We start from the raw sequence: 16,000 nt of genomic DNA, 5'->3' as shown, positions 1-16,000 counted from the left end.
CTGGAGCTGGCATGTCAGTTAACTGCTAGTAGTCTGTTATTATTCATGTATTATTGTCATTTTGTTTATTTTCTTTGGTTACATCTTCTGACATCGGACACGAATTCTCTTGAACTGAACTTTAATGTGCGTATTGTTATGCGTTTACTTTTCTACATTGGATAGAGGTATAGGGGAGATTTGGGATCTCATAAACATGTTTAACCCAGCCTCAATTTTAGGCCTGTCCAAAATCAGAAGCTTCTGGCCTGTGTTAGTCTTGTATGATTTTTAATTTTAGTTTCTTCTGTACAAATCGGAGTTAAGTATGACGTCCATTATCACTGAACTGGTATACATATGCTAAGGGGCCAGCTAAAGGACGCCTCCGGGTGCGGGAGTTTCTCGCTAAATTGAAGACCAATTGGTGGTCTTCGGCTGTTGACTGCTCTATGGTCGGGTTGTTGTCGCTTTGACACATTCCCCATTTCCTTTCTCAATTTTATTCTATCTCTAAAATCAGAGCATTTAGAGCAAATCTGTTTAATTGTTCCTCAAGATTGTTGGGTTGCTTTCCCTTAATTTGTGATTGTAAGAAAATTTTGCAGTTTTTGGTTAATTATCTTCAATATTATTATAGATTGTGATGAACTGTTAACAGATCTACAAATATTAATATGTCAAAAACGTTAAATTTTACCTCCAAAGGAATTAATGCCCTTTATATTCAATTTGTAACAACTGAGACAAATCTCACCAAACTTTGCCATACTCATCATTCGGGTATCTTGTTTAAGAAATATGTCCGATGACTCTGTCCTTCAACCTTGATGGCAACACTTGCTTTAAATAGATCATAGGGTTGAAATGTAGATTTTTGCTTTTATCTCTTAAACCTACGCATTCAGAGCAAATATGACAAGGTTGAAATATAATCACATTAAGATCTATCTGCCTCAGACAAATCAGACAACCCGTCGTTAGATTGCTGCCTCCCAATTTGTAATTTAAAGAACATTTGGTAGTTTTTGGTTTATTATCTTCAACGTTATTATAGATAGAGATAAACTGTAAACAGCAATAATGTACAGCAAAGTAAGATCTACAAATAAGTCAACATGTCCAAAATAGTCGATTGATCCCTTAAGTCATTGCCCTGGAAAGTCAGTTTGTAACAATTTTTCTTAATTTTTTGTAACCTTTTACTAAAACCTTCTCCACTTAATCTACTGGGCCAAATAATTAGCCACAAAGTTCAATTTGGTATCTTGATGGAGAAATGTATCTGATGACTCTGCCATGGTAAAAAATATAACATAGGGGTGTATTGAAGTCTATGGGAAAATTGTAAAAAAAAAAAAAACAATTTGAAATGACTACAACTTGAAAACTAATTTAAATTTTGATAAGTAGACTATTGTAAGACTACAATTAGGATGACCGGCTTTTGATTTTTTTATAACTGGGCAAAATTAAACCAAACTTGGCCTGAATCATTATTATATTATCTAATACTAGGCATTATGAATTTAATCTTATTTTACATGATTTCTAAAACCACAGTAGATACAGATGAGGGACATAGGGTATTGAGAGCCTCTAGTTTGTATTTTCGAATTGGTGTCTCGCCTTGATGGAGTGAAATACCGAAACAAAGGTATGCTGTTTCAGGTGGCATCAGAATTTGTTTAGTGAATGATCTGGTCAGTTTATGGAAAACTTGTAGTGGTAGGTCAATGAAATTTGGTATGCAGTTATATCAGAATTGACTCATCTCATTTCCATTGAGATAGTTTTGCCTGCCCCCTATGAAGTTGTGGTCTTATTTTTGTCAAGTGTACATGTATTAGTTTATGATTGGATCAGTTTATTGGGAAACGCGAGGGGTAGTTTTATGATATTTGGTGTGTAGATTTATTAGCACGAGAACATTACATCACATTTTAATTAAGACCAATTGGTCATGCCCATTTAGTCATTGTCAATTGACTGTGAAAAATTTGGTAAGTTAACATGTTAAGGTTGAAAGTTCACTGGAAGGCAACTGCGTTTTGGTAAATCAAGATAGTTGGTATGCAGTTGTAGTTGCATTAGTACATAACATTTCAATGAAGGTCAATAGTTCATTAACCCACCCCTAAAACTGTGAAACTCTTGTTTAGTTTACATGTTTAGTTTGTGATTATGTCAGTGTGAGAAGAAAACACTAGTGGTTGGTAAATGATATTTGGTATGCAGCTGTATTAACATTGGCACATCTTATTATCATAGAGATTGTGTGGTCCTACACCATCAGTCGTGTTCTATGCTTTTTGATTACGAAAATAATAAAAATTTAAGAAATAATTACTTCTCTGAAATTGTTTCTCAAAATATTGACTGTAATTTGTGAGTTGTACTAACAAAACAAACGTACAATATATACTCAATCCATCAAATTTTCTACAGGTACAAAGTTAAGGTTCCTTTTTAATACAGTCAATGGAACTGGTAAAAGGGAATACTTGATTTACAGGACTGAAGACATGGTTTACAAAATTTTTTGGACAGTCTTTCAGTATTATCCTCAGAATCAAAGTTAGTAATATTTGCTCATTTGATCTTTAAATTTAAGGTAATCACAACAAGTTATCATTTTTATATACAGAGGTGTTATTGGAAAATTCATGTAATGCTAATAGACCAGACAATCAGTGTAAAGACGAGAATGCTGAGTGTAAAGGTGCAACTGATTTAAAATGTTTATGTAAAGATACATTCTACAAAAATAAAGATGGAAACTGTATAAAAAGTAAGTTTTGTAATTTTACAAATATACATATGTATAGATTATTGTTCATCATCTCAACGGCATTGATTTTTTGGCTTCAGCCGATACGACGAAAGTGAGAAAAGCCATAAAGTTAAGATGACTAATGATAATCTGTTTATCGCTATTTTACCTTGTAAATTTACGTTGTCAAGTTTATGTCAATTTTATTAGCAACGGCAGGTGCTCCCTTGGTTTCTAGCAATTATTTTTATATCACTCAACTCCGCTGAGACAGGAAATTATCAGTCAGCAAGATCAAAGGAACATTTGGTTGCTTGCATTGATTTCCCAGTGAAATAAAAAGCGATATCTTCACATGTAGTTATTTTACTCTTTTGATGTTATATAACATTAGTCATGGTGAAAACGCGCTGATGACATTGCCACCAAAGCAACTTTGAATGCGTAGAGAATATAGTTCCTGATATTTTCTACTTTTTTTCAACTATAAATCCCATTGTCAATTTAAAAAAAAGAATAGCTGATCAAAGAATTCAAATTTCCCAAAATATTCAATACATGATAATTAACTCATACCCTACACACATTCTTAAATTAATGTGCTATTCAATCAGTTGTCTTTGGTGGTTACTGGGTTCCATATATTTATTTCTATAATCACAAGTTCATACCTGCTAACCCTCCTGTTTTGAGCAGAAGAATCCCAAACAAACGACAATGTTCTAGATATCTCCTGTTTGACGGTCCGCTCCCTTGAGGGAGTAAACAATCTCACAATATCGGATATTGATCTTGAATAACTATCTTCGTTATTCTCTGGCTTTTTCAATACTTTCAATAGAAATTGATAATCAATCGACGATCATTTGAAAACTTTGGTCAGTAGTTTTTATGTTCGATTTATGAGTAATAGAAATTTAGTTCTGCGATGTCAACTTCAACAAGATAGACGTTTTCGTCTGGACCAGGAGGCATTGTAAAGAAGAAGAAATAGATATCTTCAAATTGAAAAGTCAAGCAGATTTGAATAAAAGATTTTAACCTAATAAACCTTTTTTCCCATCATGTCCAATCAACTTCATGATTTCCTCTGGTGGTCTGTATAATATTTGAAAGTTAACTTAGTGTGAGTCTCACAACAAAACAAACTATTGAATGAAATGAGTTATGAGACTCAGAGGTATTGTAAAAAGGCTGAAACAATCACCTGTAACCTTGTATAAATTAAAAACATGAGTTGAAAAAAAAACAGGTCATATATTTAACTCTGAAATGTTGTTCCTTCAAAATCTCCTTCTCAGCTGTCATAGCTGTAAGAGAGACCTCTCTTTGACGGTTTCAGAGGTAGGCATGAATGCATAGTCAGTAAAGTTCAAATCAAAGTTTACATCACAGTTTACATGATAAAGCAGCTTAGAATTCTGATTTTTTTCTTAGACTCTAAAATTGTTTATGAATATGAATTTATAATGAACTTATTATTCTAAAGCATTAAAGGGAAGCATCAAAATCGTGTTTCATTATGTGAACAGTTGTGCAAGGAATGTTGAATATATTTAAGGTAATTACAATTAAACATATTTCAGAGAGTATTTGTTTTGTATGCTATGAAAAGAAAATTACCTACTGTTTTTTGTCAATATCTTTGTGCATGAGCCTAACTGACTTTTCCCATAATGATAAGCACCACATTTTCTTCAAAAATGTTAAAGAAATAGAATGAGATTGAGCTTTTTCTTCAGTTTTTGAATTATGAAAATTAATTTTCAGAGATAACCCTGAATGCCACTTGTACTGCAGACCAGCCAGCTGATCAATGTTCAGACCCTAAGGCGGAATGTACTTCATCTTTGAGATGTTATTGTAAGAATGGATACTTTGAAAACAGTGGATATGATTGTACTAAAAGTAAGTTTTACAAACTTTATTATGCACCAAGGTAAAGTACTTGAAATTAAGGACAAGGCTTTTTTTTGCATCACCAACTTTATGTCAAATTGAGATAAAGTCTGTTAAATGTGTTGAAATAAGCTAATAGTCTCATGCGCTTCTATCGATAATAGAGATTCATTACGTTTCCCGGTGTGAGTGTTTGTCTGTACGTTAGTCTATTCGTTATGATGTTCGTCATAAATCATGTAACTGTTTTGTGTATTGATAGTTTGTTGTCATCAGCTTATAACTGTTTTACTATGAGGTGACTTATTCAAAACTTATAACAAATAGGGGCTTTGACCAACACTTTATGATTCACGGGGCATAACAATTAGTCCAGCAGCTAAGTCCAATATTTTGGGACAATTGATCACTTTATGGTAAAAGCATGAAACTTTGCACAGTGTTAGTTATGATGCTTATAAACATTTTTGGATATGGAGCCATCAAAACGAATTCAACAATGGCCGCCAATTTCAAAATGGCCACCAACAATCATGACGCAGAGTCCAAAAATATAGTATAATTTATCATTTGAAAATAAAAGCACAAAACTTTGCATATTGCTAGTTATGATGATTATTAATCTTTTTTGAATATGGAACAATAAAAAAAAAAATCATAATGGCCGCCAATTTCAAAATGGCCGCCAAAAGTCATGATGCAGAGTCCAAAAATAAAAGCACAATACTTTGCATATTGGTAGTTATGGTGCTTATTAATCTTTAATGAATATTGAACAATCAAAATTAATTCCATAATGGCCGATAAATTCAAAATGGCCGCCAACAGTCATGAGGCAGAGTCCAAAAAAAATATGGTATAATTGATCATTTGAAAATAAAAGCACCAAACTTTGCATATTGCTAGTTATGATGCTAATTAATCTTTTCTGAATATGGAACATTCAAAAAAAATTTCTTAATGGAAGACAAATTCAAAATGGCCGTCGAAAGTCTTATTATCAGAAACTATATTGTGTATATATCTAGAAAGTTATTAACAATCAACAAATATTTGTGCTTTGCAAAACTTTCAGGATTTCAGGTCATCAAATCTTGAATTACATACTTTTTGTTTGTCTTTTTAACTTTTTCGATTCAAGCGACACTAATACGTCATTTGTAGACGAAACACGCGTCTGGCATACAGAATTTATCCACAAGGAATATATAAATTAATTTACGATCTTACAACTTGGCTACTGAAAAGACGTTCAGGGTATCAGGTGTAGAATATGACAAACCGACTAAATCAAATAATATTGATTGGGCAAATTGCATCCTATGCCAAGAAATTATAGATAAAAAACTTATATGCCTATTTGATTCTAAACGTGTCAATGTTGGTGCTGGTTATCAATCTTTCGCTGACAATATTAAGAAGTTTTCATGAATTACGATTGATGCATGAAGGCATTAATGTGTGCATTGAAAACTTAGATGAGGGATCTGGAATAGCACAGTCTTCATTGACCAAAAGGCATCTTGGCACAAATCTTGCAACTTAAAACTGAACAGGACAAAGTTGAATAGAGCAGAAAAACGAACCTCACATGCGAGAATAGATGATAAAGCAACCACATCTAAAAAGAAAACTAAACATAGCTTTTCCGTTCAGTCCACCAGTAACCCGTCTGTGTGCTTTTTCTGTAATGAAAATGGCCAAGAAGCCCTTCATGAGTCCTCAACGTTTGGACAAGATACACGTGCGAGAGAATATGCAGTAAAATTAAGACACGTTGTTACTTGCAAAGTTAAGTGCTGGTGATCTACATGTAATTGCACAGGAAGCAAAGTACCACACTAAATGTTTAGTTTCCTTATATAATCGTGCATCTCGAATTAAAATGAAAAATGAATCTACGATGGAAAGTCATATCCATGGTATTGCATTTCCAAACTATTCTCTTATATAAATGAAACAATGTCATGCGAAGAGACCATAAGTGTTTACAAGTTGTCAGATCTATGTAAACTTTATACGGAAAGAATAACATGTCTAGGTGCAGATGTTTCATCTCGAGTTAATAGTACACAACTCAAACATAGAATTGTAATTTCCCTAACTAAGTTGCTTACAAACAAGGTCTTGAAAACATTCTTGCTTTCAAAGATGACCTTGGTCCTGCATTGAAGAGAGTCTGCTTAGAAGACTTTGACAATGAGTTTGTCAACATATCAAAAGCAGCTACGTTTGTTCGTAAAGATATTTTCGCATCAAGTTCAGAATTAAAAGGAACCTTCCTAAAGGGATATCAGGAAGCTTCTGTACCGCAGTCATTGTTTTCTTTGGACAGTATGATTCAGTTTGGACCCGACATTCAGGATCGCCAATATCCTCAGTCGACATTAACAATAGCACAGCTTCTGATGTATAGAGAAACTACAAAGAAACTATCCAACCGTCACATGAAAGATCATGCACCTCCAGTTTGTGCTTATTTGGGAATCATGATCCATGTAAGACTAGAAAACGTGATATAGTAGATATGTTCTTCAAACTTATCTGTCTCCTACGACTGAGTGTTAGAAATTTTTACTTCCATGGCCAATGATGCTTGTCATCGTTATGTCCAAGAAGTCATTGTTTGTGTACTGGCCTGACCAGTGAGTGTAACCAAGACGACTGGGTGTAGGTAAAAATAAAACAATCAGGAGCTGACTTTTATTTCACTACCAATCCAAATGGTGAAAAGCTGAAAATACAAATATAAATACAATTTTCCAATATGTTCAATGATAATTAAAGTCCATTAAAAATACGGATAAACAGTTCGTAGATATATAAAGCTGTTAAAGTTCTTGATAATAATAAAAAATATGAATATTCTTGCACACGTCGGGTTCTGTCTTGAATTAAATCGTGTAATCGGAGATACGAACAGTTTGAACGGTAAAATGTTCATAGTTTCTTTATAACATAGAGAAATATATTAAAACAGTTCATCGCTAATGTAAAGACATGATTTGTAATGTTTTAAAGGTAACTCACGTTGTGGTTAACCACGAATTGTTCTTTTGGACAATGTGTCCGCTGAATGTTCTTTGCAGTTGTGCACACGACTCGCTGAGCAGTTTACGTCATTAGAAGAGAGGGGAAAGTAACGCGGATTCCTACACTGTCCTTTATAAAACTCCTAAAACTGGCGCACTTAAAGCGATATACGCAATATAAACGTTAACAATATAAAATGATGATCACATGAAGAATAAATAATGAATGAGTTCCAGAACACTCCCCGTCTGAGGTCTATCTGACATCACTTTTCTATTATCGAAAACAAATAAAATGTTAAATATATAACAACAGTACGAATATTCACTTAGAAGTAGTCCAACGGGAGGCTGGGTATTTCACAGCTTCTATCCTAGATATGGCGGTGTTTCCGACGAGATCACGGCGATTTAAGATCCAACTCCATGGCTGTAGTTCTGATGGAAGAATCTCCTTTCGACACGGATATGCGATCTAACGAGGACGTCTTGCGAGACGGGTGCTTTCCTTGACGTTTACGGCGTACAGTAGACCATCCGGTACCATGTTCCCTTTCTCTGTGACTTAAGTTGGAATTGGTTATTCTGCTTTCCTCTTGTCCTTGCGTACCCAAAGGCGAATTGAAGCTTTCCATGGGAATTGAATGTTTTCGGATATACTTTTCTTTGTCGGCATTCACTTTTGGTGGCGTTGTTTCCGAAGTGAACTTTTCGGCTTCTGCAAATCTGACGATAGAAGTCGCTGATTTCGTTTTCGGTTGCCCATGTAAACGGGGATAAAGTTTAGACGAATCAGTTTGAATTTCATTTGACTGGGTGTTGGTTTTATTACACTCAGGTAATATCTTTGTCTGTGGTTTCATAACACTGCAAGTTGGATTTGTTTCCTTTGTAGTGAGTTCAAGGTGAACATGTTGCTTATCGGAGCGTATTTCTCCAACGATAATCCAACCCAGGTTTAACTTTTGCGCAAATGGAGCCTTTGGTGGTCCTAGACGTTGATCAAGGACATGATGTGCCTCTATAAGGTCTCTTCCAATGAGCAATAGGATTTTGCATTTTCCATCAATCGGGAGGATATGTTTTTGTAGTTCTTGCAATAGTTGATATTGCAATATATCCTCAGGTGTAGCAATTTCGTTCCGATTATTGGGAATGTTATCGCATTCAATCAGTTCAGATTGAATCTAGTATTGTCTTGTACAGACTTCACGACAAAGCCGTTTCCTCGTTTACCGGAAGTAACCTTGCCGCCGGAGCATGTGAATAACAAATAATCTTTTGTTTCTGCCTGTTCGTTGAATAGGCTGAAGAATTCAGGAGCCACGAGAGACCGGTTGCTTTGGTCGTCAATAATTGCATACATGCGAATTATTTTGTCCTGATTATCTTTGTGAAAGACATTCACAGGAAGTATCTTGGCACAAGATTTACTGCTGTTGCCGTCTTTGGAGATATCTGTGGAAGTTGAACTAACAGAGGTTAGCTTGGTTTCAGCTAACTCAAGTTGCTCCCCGCCGTCGACTGATCTAGGCGGTGAAGGCGGTGCACCTTTGGTTTGGTACACTCGATTAGTGTGTAATGCGGTGGTGTGTTGTTTACTTCCGCATTCATTGCAACTGATACTCGCGTTGCAATCACGACTTCTGTGCATAGTCGAATCACAGCATTTGTAACAAAGATTGATTTGTCTCAACAGTTCCTTGCGTTCCTCTATAGTTTTGGCTCGGAATGCTCGGCATTCATTCAAGGTATGCTTTGTATTGTGTAGGATACACAGACCTTGTTGTTGACTGCTGTCTTCAGCTTGCCGTTCAACAGCCGTCTTATGGACGTTGACTTTAGAGTACGTCTGAGGTGTGAACCTTGGCGTAGCGTCTTTTGTATTTGGTGTTACCTTTGAACCAAAGATGAACCCAGGATCGTTCTTAATTTTGCTCATTTCCCTGATGAAGGCAGAGAATTCTGTAAAAGGTGGAAAGGCAACTTCATATTTAGACTTGTATCTTGAAGCCCTTGTTATCCACTTTTCTTGGAGTCCGTATGGTAGTTTTTCCACAATAGGATTTACCCCCTTTGACGAGTCGAAGTAAGCTAGCAAACATCCCAGCTTGGGATTTTTTTTTGTGATACTCTATTTCTGAGATAATGTCTGACAAATCGTAAAGGAGTGAGTTGTCTTTATTTGTCAGTGTTGGAAAGTTGTCAAGTTTGTTGACGAGAGACGTCTGCAACATTATTGGAGCACCATATCGATCGTCCAGTCTTTCCCATAATCTGTGTAGGCCTCTTGTTGGGTTGCTGGCATTTGATGCCCTTATACTCATGGCATGTTTACCTGACTCTGGTCCAAGCCATTTAATAAGTAGGTCTATCTGTTCTGAGTCTGAAACTTGTAGTTCGTCTATGACATTTTTAAAGCTGGCTTTCCATGTATGAAATGATTCTGCCTGGTCGTTAAAGCTTGTTAGCCGGGAGAACAGCAAGTCCTTGCGAAGGAGAAATCTGGTTATCTCTAACGTAGGATTGTTTTGCTGCAGGTGTGCAGAAGGGGTCTCTTCTATTATAACTCCTTGTCTTAGGTGTGAAACAGGGATCTCTTCTATAATGCCTTGATTTTGCTGTGAGACAGGGATCTTAGCTGAAACGCCCTGTTTTCCTATTCCAGTTACTGTTCCCAGATCTGGGAATACATTAACATCTGGTGACTTAGCACGTGTAGGCAAGACCTCAGGTGTGTGTGGTGGCAGGTTCAGTGCCACAGATGGCACGAACGCTGGTGCTTCATGTCTCAGCTCAATTTCGTTTGAGGTCCTGTTACTTCCTTTACAACAGTTGATACAGGAAGTTTATTGACGAAATTTTGCACACGTTGGAGCGGGTCTTCCTTTTCGTCAGGGAGATCGTTAACCGCTTGGCTGTCATCGTATTCCAGGATACGAGCCTCGGCTTCAACGGCTGCAGCTTCTCTCTGTGCTTCAAGAAGGTTAAATTTGGCTTTCAGCTCGGCTTTTCCACGGTTTACTCGTGCAACTTCTTGTTGCATTTGAGCCTTCCTGTGCATAGCCTCTTGTTCCAATTGCGTTTTTCTGCGAGCGGCCTCCTGTTCTAGCTGAACTGTTCTCTGTGCGGCCTCATGTTTACGTTGAGCGACTTCTTGCTTCATTTCTGCCTGTTTACGACTGGCTTCCTGTTCCATTTCAGCCTTTTTGTGTGCTGCTTCCTGTTCCATTTCATTTTGTCTGAACAGGGCTTGTTCTTCTAACATTGCTTCCTGTTGTAAGATAAGGGCATGCTTTTCTCCGTGCCAGGCTTGACATGTCTGACACGTTAGAGCTACCGCTGTGCGAGCTTTTCTTACCCTTTGAGGTCTTTGTTCTAGTGGATTTAGCCTGTGTTAGGGCGAGGCGATGCTCGTGTAAAGTCTCAATTGCCAGTTTGACTTTAGACATTCGGATATCCGTTGAGAATTTGCACGTATCAATGTTTTGAAGGCTGTCTAATGTTTTTGTATTTTTCAGAAATGTCAAGTACTCGTCTGTGAGCCTGCGATACTTAGTACAGGCTTGTACAATTTTATCTTGTGCTGTTAACAATTGCTGGAGGTCGTTGGGAGGCTTGGCCGTTTCTAATAACTGAGAATCTAGGTTTGACCATAGGGCCTCTAAGTCGTGATAGAACTTGTTACATTTTTCTGTGTAAACGCCTTTACCTTTTTCTGTGAGGTCGCGTACTCGCCTAGTCTCGGCGTTTTCATCTAAATTTGTTGTTTTAGACGGATTTTCTTCTGGTTCTTCAGTGACATTTCTCTCCGGGGGCTGAACCTCTTCTTGTTGTTCAACGTGACTGGGATCCATGATGTCAATCAACTATTTGTAGGCAATGTTCGTTCAACGTTGTTGGTTTGTTGCCTAGGACGCACAAGCTGTGTTGCGTAGTGTCAAGGTAACAGCTACGAACGATGCTTCGTTGTATTTCCTGTTCAGGAGATGTGTAGAGAAGTTGTTGTCAATTTACTAGCACAAAAAGTTGTCGTTGAAACTACGTAGTTGGTCTGTTGACTGTCGTGGAGTGGCGTACGTTATCCAAGAAAAACAAAAGGCAAGTTGTAGTTTTTTTACTATACTGGCCTGACCAGTGAGTGTAACCAAGACGACTGGGTTTAGGTAGAGATAAAACAATCAGGAGCTGACTTTTATTTCACTACCAATCCAAATGGTGAAAAATTGAAAATACAAAATTAATATAAATACAATTTTACAATATGTTCAATGATAATTAAAGTCCATTAAAAATACGGATAAACAGTTCGTAGATATATAAAGTTGTTATAGTTCTTTATAATAATAAAAATATGAATATTCTTGCACACGTCGGGTTCTGTCTTGAATTAAATCGTGTAATCGCAGATACGAACAGTTTGAACGGTAAAATGTTCATAGTTTCTTTATAACACAGAGAAATATATTAAAACAGTTGATCGCTAATGTAAAGACATGATTTGTAATGTTTTAAAGGTAGTTCACGCTGTGGTTAGCCACGAATTGGACAACGTGTCCGCTGATTTGTTCTTTGCAGTTGTGCACACGACTCGCTGAGCAGTTTACGTCATTAGAAGAGAGGGGAAAGTAACGCGGATTCCTACACTGTCCTTTATAAAACTCCTAAAACTGGCGCACATAAAGCGATGTACGCAATGAAACGTTAACAATATAAAATGATGATCACATGAAGAATAAATAATGAATAAGTTCCAGAACAGTTTGCCCTACCAATTTACTACAAAATGTATTTGCTTCATCTGTTGAAGACAACATTGATCACAATCCAAGCAGTATCTCGTTAAGAGATATATTCCATGGTTAATGTATATCTTTATTCCAACATATTTCAAAGGATGTTCAAGGCGTTGTTAAAAAAAATCACCAATCTGAACCTAGGCTATGTTGAAATGCCAGTCAAAGAGAGTGTCTTTTTTTACCAGAGAGTTATTGAAATCTTCATCCAGCTGTACTAAGATTCAGCGAACCAAATATCCCATTAGTTGAAGGAGAACTTTGAATTGATATGTCCTCATTCCCAGCTGCATTAAAGGGGGAATTCAAATGGCTGAACAGCTGTGGATAGGTTTTGGCACTGGAAAGAAATTCCTATATATTTCAATTGATGGATTGTGCGCTGCAATGAAATTGAAAGTCTTTCCAATGTTCCACTCATTTACCGGTTGTGACAAAGTCTCAGCTTTTTTCTGGGAAAGGTAAGAAATCAGCTTGGGACACATGGTCCGTATCTGGGGAGTTATCAGAAGCATTTCTGCAGGTTATTGAAAATCCAAATGAGGTGGAAATTTTAAAAGAGTTAAAAGTAATATAACGATATGCAGTGCTTTTGTATGATCGGTCTAGTACAGCTAATATGGTGAATGAGTTAAGAAAACAGTTATTCACGCAGAAGACAAGAATAATTGACAATATTCCTCCAACACGAGATGCATTTCTTCAATGAACATACGAAACGTGCAGCTTACCAAGGTAGTGTTATTTGGGTCAATTGTTTATTTGCAAATCCAAGTATGCCATCACCATATTTATTTGGATGACAAAAACTTGATGGTACTTGGGTACCATTCTGGTCTGTGTTTGCTGAAGCTCCAATGTCATGCCAAGAGCTCATCCACTGTGGATGTAAGAAAGGATGTCGAGGAGCATGTAAATTCTTGAAAGCAGCATTAAAATGCACAGCATTATGCAACTGCTCACCGAACTGTGAAAGAGAAACTGATTAGACTGTGCTTTCTTTTGATTTTCCTGCATTTGTATCATATTCTAATTATAATTTTAATCTGTTGTTATGTTAAATAGTTACTTGTGATTTTTTTTATTTCTTATCTCATTTCTAAAAAAGAAATACTCTTTGCACTGATTCAATACTGCATATGTTTTTTTTTCATTTCAGGAAAATTGTGAAATCTTTTAAGGTCATTAACTGTGAAAAATAAGAACTCGTCAAAGACGCCATTTTGAGTTGTATCGGCCATTTTTATTTCATAGTTAAAGTCACTTGTTACATTTAATAAAAATATGTTTGTATATACGTAGATATAGGAAGATGTGGTGTGCTTGTATTGAAATAATGATCCATTTTTCAATCATTTTTATACCATATATAAAAACAAACGTCAAATTTTGACATGTTAAACGGCGCCATTTTGAATATTGTCGCAATTTTGAAAATATTATCTATGCACCCAGGCATTAATGATACATTGTAGGCATTTGTCGATATCAAATGATCAGTTTCATGGATTTGGTAACTTTCTATCACACAATGTTGGTGTATTATAACATTCGAAAACTGTCAACGTCGACATTTTGATGCACCATTTTGAATTTGGACGCCATTTTGATGATTTCTGTATAATAAGGTTTAAAAAAATAATAATTGACATATCTAAGTTGTATTTCCTTAAGTTTGTGACATCTTCTGAACTCATTAAAATTGAAGACTTCATCAAGTGAATTATGTTATACTTATGTCGGCCATCTAGAATTTGGCGGCCATATTGGATTTTTTTTCGTGGCTCCATATCTGAATTTTGTCTTTACCCCTTAATCTTTCACTATGCCATCTTTCATGCTTTTACCATAAAGTGATCAATTATTCTGATATCCCCTGGACTAAATATAAAAGTTTAAATTTTCGGTATTTTTGAGGTAACATAATAGAGAAATTTTACAGACATCAGGGATGGGGTCGATTACTTTAAAATGTAATCGATTACATTACAATCACACCCTATTTCATATGATTACATTAGATTACTTTTCTTTATTGTAATCATGATTACTTTAGATTACTTATGATTACATTGTATATTGCTATATCAAAGTTTTTTTATAACTTTTTATCCGCTTATTTTGGTGATTTTTTTTAAAAGCCTTAATTTATTCATCTTTTAAAAGAATTTATAGACAAGACAGTTACAGTTACAGTGTAACATGTGTAATTTGATAAAATAGCTATAGACAAGTGTCCTTTCTCTACATGTATGTAAAAGATGTAACTTTATTTTTAACTACAAATTGTAACCAACTGCCTAATTAACAAAAAAACTGAAAATAAGGAAAACTAACTTAATTAAGTATTGTTTTATTGTCTGTTGGGACATAATTGACACATCCATTAATGTTTTTACAGGTGTTAATCACTACTTCCATTTTTTTAAACAAACAATGGGTGGGCTTGGGTATTAAAATTTTATTGTCTTAATAACGATATCAATAAAGTTAAAAGTGGTTGATTGTCGTTATTTTTAACACTTGATCTAATTGAAATTAATAGAATTATTGTCAGGTGAAAACACAAAACAGTTTTGTAACTTAGGAAAGATTATACATTTCTCTTTATATTAAGCAACAGTTTATTGTATTGATGAAACTTCTGACGTCACCTATTGTTTACTATGCATATTGTTTGCAATATTTATGCCATATGTACATGTATACACTGTACATGTACAAAATGTACTTGTTTATACTGGTGAGCCTTAAGGCTAATAAAGTTAATAAAGAATAAAAATAAGAAAGCACATATTATACACGAATTTATGGAAAATAAAATTCATTCAATTTTGTCAATAAATGAAACCTGGTTTTAACTTCCATTTTGAATTAATTGGTCTTATATATTTATGCCGACCATCAAAGTCAAATAGGAACTGAGTGTTTTCTGCATTTGAATTTCAATGTATTTATGTAAAAATATTGGGTAAACTAATATGAAATTGGAGTTAATATCAGAAGTTTTCAATCAAGGAAAACAAATGCTTTCAAGGCATATTCTTGTATCATAAGAGCTCAATTTCACAAAGAAATATTGGACAGTAAATTTCTTTTTGTAAACTGTTAAAACAAAATAAAACACTTGGTTATAAAAATTTGTTATATATATAGATGATCACATTAAACAAGGCCCCATCATTGTGATTACTAGTTTCATGATTTTTCATTCAAGCTTTACATTTTCTTATTTTCATCTTGTCTATCAAGATTTTTAACGAATACAGCCAAATAGGAACTGAGTGTGAAAAACTATTTTCATATTTATACAAGATTTGTAATCATCAAGTAATCTTATCAATGTAATCTTAAAGTAATCTTAAAGTAATCATGATTACACCTCTTTTTTGCCATGTAATCGATTACATTACGATTACTTGCAATCAGAAATGACATGATTACTGATTACATAGGATTACACTGCAAAATGTAATCGATTACAGCTGATTACGATTACTGATTACGATTACCCCATGCCT

At 35.1% G+C, this 16,000-nt stretch overlaps 1 protein-coding gene across 1 annotated transcript in view; it reads left to right on the top strand.

Moving 5' to 3' along the window:
- LOC139491937 (uncharacterized) overlaps positions 1–16,000 on the top strand; it is a 219,071-nt gene that overhangs the window by 181,280 nt on the left and 21,791 nt on the right. The window contains exons 15-16 of the mRNA XM_071279883.1: positions 2,627–2,770; positions 4,523–4,660. Of these exons, the coding sequence (XP_071135984.1) occupies positions 2,627–2,770; positions 4,523–4,660 (282 nt within the window). The remainder of the gene's footprint in view (positions 1–2,626; positions 2,771–4,522; positions 4,661–16,000) is intronic.

This window comes from Mytilus edulis, chromosome 10 (assembly GCF_963676685.1).
Source record: "Mytilus edulis chromosome 10, xbMytEdul2.2, whole genome shotgun sequence".
NCBI classification, from domain to species: domain Eukaryota; kingdom Metazoa; phylum Mollusca; class Bivalvia; order Mytilida; family Mytilidae; genus Mytilus; species Mytilus edulis.
Note: the sequence above shows the minus strand (reverse complement) of the source record. Positions and strands in the feature narration are given on the sequence as shown.